This window comes from Trachymyrmex cornetzi, unplaced genomic scaffold, assembly GCF_001594075.2.
Source record: "Trachymyrmex cornetzi isolate Tcor2-1 unplaced genomic scaffold, Tcor1.1 scaffold386, whole genome shotgun sequence".
In the NCBI taxonomy this organism is placed as follows: Eukaryota; Metazoa; Arthropoda; class Insecta; order Hymenoptera; family Formicidae; genus Trachymyrmex; species Trachymyrmex cornetzi.
The window spans coordinates 215,442-221,860 of NW_017298597.1; the positions used below are offsets into that span (position 1 = coordinate 215,442).

The window sequence follows — 6,419 nt, forward strand, 5'->3', positions numbered from 1 at the left end:
TCAATCAATTCACTACTAGAAAAGAAGAGAACTACTTCGCGACTGTTTCTTTCTCTTTCTATTACGTCTTCAGCTTCTCTCGTACGAATCCGTCTATCTTATAAGTCTATGAGCTCTGCTACACAGCACACTTAAGGCCATGACATACACCTTCAGTAATGCTGGATTCACATTGCATCCGATTTGCGTTATAAGACGCTCTGCAACTAATCAGAAAACATGATTTCTATGGATTTGGCTTCGTATCATGGGAATCCTGTTTTCTGATTGGTTGTAAATCCAGCATAAAGCTGAAAACACAATAGACACAGGAAATAGGCACAGGCAACAGGGAAGAACGAGCCGTCCAATCAGAACTTTGGGGTATAAGTTCGATATTATATCCCAGAGCTCTGATTGGACGGCTCGTTATTCCCTGTTGCCTGTGCCTATTGCCTGTGTCTATTGTATTTCCAGCTTTAGAATCAGTCAATTAGAATTAAGCCCGGATCCTCATACGGGCAACAGCGCTTTGACACCAAACGCTGATTGGTGAAAAACGGGTGAGGGGAGTAACTTTTATCCCCACAACCGGCTTTTCACTCAGCTCTCGGTGTCAAAAGAAACGCGCTGTTGCACGTATAAGGATCCAGGCTAAGAATTCAAAAGAATTCTCAACTGTGATTGGCTCATTCTTAGGGCCATTCCATACAAACTTGCAAAGCCGCATAACCATATGCATAAAGAAAATTATCCAATCACATTTCAGTCATAAAGACAAACGTAAACTGTGATTGGTGATTTTCTTTATGCATATGTATGCGGCTATGCAAGTTTGTGTGGAATGGCCCTTAAGGCCGCAGCACAGACTCTTGCATAAGTCCGGATCTACAATAGGTGTTTTATGCCTTATGCCGTAAGAAACTAACCAATTACAGTCGAATCCGAGAAGAATAAGCGACTGTGATTCGCCCATTTCTTATGGCTTAAGGCTTAAAACCCTATTGTAGATCCGGGGTAACGCATAATGCATAGTGTATAAGGGAATTAACCAATCGAAATTCTTTTTTTCCATGGAACGAGAGGAAAGGAAATATTTTGATTAGACGATTTGTTTATGCACTATGCATTATGGATTATGCAAAAGTCTGTACTGCAGCCTTTACTGTACGTCTTAGGGCTCTCACACATGAAATGTATAACAGAGCATAAGCATAACATAAGACTGCTGGACCAATGAGCACCTATCATAACGTCGCCATATTGATTTACATAAGATGCTGATTGGTTTAGCGGCCTTATGTTATGCTTATGCTCTGTTATGCATTTCATGTGCGAGAGCCCTTAGTCCGGATCCTCATACAGGCAACAGCGCTTTGACACAGAGCGCTAATTGGTGAAAAGCCGGTTGTGGGGGTAAAATTTATCACCTTACCATCCGTTTTTCACCAATCAACGTTCGATGTCAAAGCGCTAATTAGTGAAAAGCCGGTTATTTGGGTTAAAATTTATCACCTTATCATCCGTTTTTCACCAATCAACGTTCGGTGTCAAAGCGCTAATTGGTGAAAAGCCGGTTGTGGGGTTAAAATTTATCCCCATCATCCGTTTTTCACCAATTAGCGTTCGGTGTCAAAGTGCTGTTGTTCGTATGAGGATCCGGGCTTATGGTTATTGTTAGCCCGGATCCTCATACGGGCAACAGCGTTTTGACACCGAACGCAGATTGGTGAAAAGTCGGTTGTGGGGGTAAAATTTACACCCATCGTCCGTTTTTTACCGATCAGCGTTCGGTGTCAGAGCGCTATTGCTCATATGAGGATCCGGGTTTACGGAAGGTGTGTGCCATGGCCTTTAATCGGGTTTAATAACATCCGCAATTATGAAATTGATCAATCATATACATACAGTCAACGCATGCGCAGAACAAAACCCTTCGTTTGCTGGTACTGTATGTAGTTATACTGTGCTTTGAGTGGTCGCAAATATATGTAGCGCTCGTATCTAACATTCTAACCAATCAGCAAACTGGACAATATCATTCACAGGCTGCTTCAATATCCGGAATCGCGAATTCTGTACCCCAACATAGCCTCAAGCGGGGTCTACAACTTAGAACATATATACCTGGAAGGGGAATGAAGGATCGTGGCCTGTGTCCAAGTTGGGTGCGAGAGAGAATCACATTTTAAAGAAAGAGAAGGGTAGATTGTTACCTCCGTCCGCAATGCGCAAGCGCGAATGAGCGAAACGGCGCACAGCTTTAGCGCGTTTTATTTGTAAGAGAGGTTAGGGTTAGGAAATGAAGGTGTCACCTAAAAAGTTATATTTTGTAGGAAAAAATGCCAGGCCCATATTGTGTCTTATGCGGTAAACGTGATAAATCGGTATCTTATCATGGGTAACTAATACTGTAATATGTGGTATAAACAGTAAATTATAGGATGAAATATAACTCTCTCTATCTCTCTGAGTACGATGCTTGTTGATAATAAAAATTTAATATTAAGTTCATTCTCTCTCAATAGATTTCCGAAAAACGACGAAACTCGTAAGAAGTGGCTTGATTTTTGTGGCATTGATGAACATGTTTTAAGCACAGCTACTAAACTGTGTTCAAATCATTTCGAAGAAGACAAATTAATCCACAAATCTAAGAATACGTTTCTCAAGCCCAATGCTCTGCCAACTATTACGAGTAAAAAGAGGAAGAAACATCAATGTTTAGATAGCAGTCTGAAAAAATCAAAAAATTCGAAAAATATCAGTGAGGAAATAGTCAGCAATGGAACTGTCAATGATAAAATTCATCATAATAATGGAACTGCCTTTAACATGACTGTCAATGATGGAATTGTCATTAATGATGGAGTTATTACCAATGGAACTATCCATATAACTGTGGATGATAGAATTATTGATGAGACTATAGACAATGAAATTATTGATATGACTGTGGACAATGGAATCGTCAGCAATAGTGGAATCAGTGATGAAATTGTCGACAAGACAATCCATTGTGATAATGACATCATCACCGATGAAACTGTTCCTATGGGAATCCATCGTGATGATGGAAACATTATTGACGAAACCGAGACACTAAATTCTGATACTTGCCTAACTGTGAATCGTCCATCTACACCTCCAAACTCTGAACGGAGTAATTGTTTCCAAACACCTGTCAAAAATTTACATGACCCTCGTTTTGTTGGTGCCATTAGAACGCCACATCTTGCCACGCCAAGGAAAGCTCTAAGAGCTTTAGAAGTAGCGAAACGAACAATCGAAAAACAGCGAAGGAAAATCAAAACGTTGCAGCAGGCCAAAATCAGATTAGTTGGTCGCATAACAACGCTAAATGGACTAATCAAACATTTAAAGCAAAAAGATCTATTATCGGAAACAACAACTGATAATTTAATGGTAACTATTGGCTATTTCTGAGAAAAGAAATTCCATATATGGACAAATTTCATATATAATTATATCTGAAATATGACATATTTTATATATGATTATATATAATCATATGATTATTTATAATTGTATATGACATTTGTCCAATAAATTGTAAAAAGTATCGCTCTATTGATTAGCTGCTAGATAATGTATAATAATTAATGTTTGAATAAAAAAAAAATAAAACAATTTGTAAAAAAAAGTCCGATTTTGATACATCATGACCTTTTTACTTTTTATTCCTACATTTAAATTAAGTAATTAATGGACATATAAGCTCCTATTTTTATAATACAACTTTTACTTTTAATTGTATATTTAGAGTGATTAATGTGAAGAAAATTTTTTATTTTTATACATCAAGATTTCTTTTTTTATTTGTACATTTAGGTTGAAGCTCCAACAGTATTAAATGAGATTTTGAAACGAAAAAAAGGTTTGAGAAAGAAATACCCTGCAGAACTAAGAGCTTTTGCCCTTACGCTGAACTTCTATTCGCCCAAAGCGTACAAATATGTACGTAAAACTTTCAAAAATTTTCTTCCAGACCTTTCAACAATCCGTAAGTGGTATTCGGTATTAGATGGTCGACCTGGATTCACTCACGAAGTACTTGAAGCATTAAAGTGTAAAGTTTTTAAGTCAAAAACACCGATTTTCTGTAATTTGGTAGTAGACGAAATTGCGATTCGACAGGGCATAGTATATGATGGTAAACGGTATTACGGACCTGTAGATTTAGGTATACATATGAGTAATGATACAGATGTTCCTCGACAAGCAACAAATGCATTAGTATTTATGGTAGTCGCATTGAATGACCACTGGAAAGTTCCCGTTGGATATTTTTTGATCGATGCTCTAAATGGTAAAGAAAGAGCCAGTTTGCTAGAAAAATGTTTCGAAGTTATTTATGAAACTGGAGTAATATTGCATTCAGTAACATTTGATGGTGCAATCGTTAATTTGAGCATGTGCACTGCTTTAGGTGCAAATTTTCAATTGGGAAACAATTTTCAGCCGTATATTATTCACAGTATAACAAAAGAAAAAAAATTCTGCTTCTTCGATCCATGCCACATGCTCAAATTAGTGCGAAACACTCTAGGCGATAAATTAGTATTATATTATAAAGGCAAAAGTATTAATTGACAAAATATTGTGTCCTTACAAACATTACAGGAAACTGAAGGTTTAAAAGCTGGTACAAAGCTAACAAAAAGGCACATCTTGTATAAGAATTCGAAAATGAACGTAAAATTGGCTGCCCAAACACTCAGTGATAGTGTTAATACAGCTTTGAAAGTTTGCAATCAATACTTTCCTAATCAGTTTACAAATGCAGAAGAAACAGCTTTATTTTGTTCTATATTTAATGATGCCTTCGACATATTAAATGTAAGATCAAAATTCTGTAAGAAAAAAAAGTGCAATATGCCTCTCACCAATGAAAATTATAATGAACTTAAGAATTACGCGGGGATTATTATAGAATATATAAAACAATTGCAATATTCTACAAACGAATCGATTTTGAAGAGTAATCGAAAGACTGGCTTTTTGGGTTTTATAATTTGCTTAATAAATATATTTGATTTATTTGATATATTAAAAGAAAAAGGTCTAAAATATTTACTTACGTACAAAATAAACCAAGATCACTTGGAAACATTTTTCAGTGCCCTACGTAGCAGAGGGGGTTTCAACGACAACCCTAATGCCAAACAATTTGAGAGCAGTTATAAGCGCCTGCTTGTTAGGCATGAAATTGAAGCTTCTGAAAGAGGGAATTGCCTAATAGATGATGTGCAAATTTTATATGCATCATCAGCAAATAAATCAAATATAATAAGCGATGGTATATTCACGGAAGCCAATGATACGATATGTACTGATGCATTTGATCATGATTACTTGTCTACCTTATGGTCATTAAGTTCTTATATCGAAGATGTGGTCAAATACATCAGTGGATTCGTAATTAGAAAGCTTTTACGATGTAATATTTGTGATACATGCTCTATTTTTTTAACTGCTAAATCTACTGATTCAATATTAATAACTTTAAAAAGTAGAGGAAAATTGATTTTTCCATCAGAAGATGTCATAAAAATAGCAAAAGTATGTGAAACTATTATTCGAGAAAACAGTCATATTATTTTTAAAACTAAAAATATTAAAAATGTGTTGTGCATGAAATCATTTCAAACTGTTTGTCATTTAGTTTTTAATGATAATAAAATGATGGAACATATTATGCAACAAGATATTTTCAATAACCATAAGACTGAATTAATACAAAGTATTATTAAAATTTATATAAATTTGCGTTTGTTTCACGAAGGAAAAAGTGCGACTGATATTAAGCAAAAAGATTTTATTAGACAAAAATATTCAAAATTAATACACTTTAAACACCAATAATATATACATATATATATCTCCAATGTTATTTTGTTCTTTTGCTTGTATAAAATAAAGTTTATAATTACTTATCACTTATGTACACTGTCCGACATTACTTATCATTTATTCAATCATTGTCAATTGTATTTCAATTAAAAATTACAGTTTCAAACGGCGCGGTGAGTGTGACGTGTGGCGTCATCCGCGCTTGCGCATTGCGAGCACAGGTTAAAAGCTATCTTTCTCTCTCGTACCCAACTTAGACACAGATTTTTACTATGGAGAACATAGCAATTCCCCTTCCAGGTATATATGTTCTAAGGTCTACAATAGCAGTTGTAGAGTCTTAAGTCGTAGAAAATTAACCAATCACAGTAGAATATGAGAAGAATAATCGACTATGTCTGTTTTTTATTGTCGCACTTTCTGAACTAGTACACACAGTGCAATAAGTTGAAGTGAAACAAATATATGTTTATTTCACTTTAAAGCCAGCGGCACACGATGCTTTTTTTCCTGCTGGATTGCTAGCTGGATTTGCGTGCTTGCTGCCGTGTTGGCAACAGTGCTGG

At 35.6% G+C, this 6,419-nt stretch overlaps 1 protein-coding gene across 1 annotated transcript; it reads left to right on the forward strand.

Annotated features, from left to right (window-relative positions):
* Nucleotides 1-2,243: 2,243 nt before the first annotated feature.
* LOC108763849 (uncharacterized) lies at nucleotides 2,244-5,312 on the forward strand. Its single transcript, XM_018511746.1, has 3 exons — nucleotides 2,244-2,380; nucleotides 2,508-3,405; nucleotides 3,832-5,312. The coding sequence occupies exons 1-3, from the start codon at nucleotides 2,322-2,324 to the stop codon at nucleotides 4,591-4,593; spliced, it is 1,719 nt and encodes a 572-aa protein (XP_018367248.1). The 5' UTR covers nucleotides 2,244-2,321; the 3' UTR covers nucleotides 4,594-5,312.
* The last annotated feature ends 1,107 nt before the right edge of the window (nucleotides 5,313-6,419 follow it).

Bases quoted from the DNA above. Each gene is read 5' to 3' on its own strand.
- LOC108763849 (XM_018511746.1), top strand. From the start codon at position 2,322: ATGCCAGGCCCATATTGTGTCTTATGCGGTAAACGTGATAAATCGGTA. The intron at 2,381-2,507 runs GTAACTAATACT...CTCTCTCAATAG, and splicing joins AAATCGGTATCTTATCATGG to ATTTCCGAAAAACGACGAAA. The intron at 3,406-3,831 runs GTAACTATTGGC...TTGTACATTTAG, and splicing joins CAACAACTGATAATTTAATG to GTTGAAGCTCCAACAGTATT.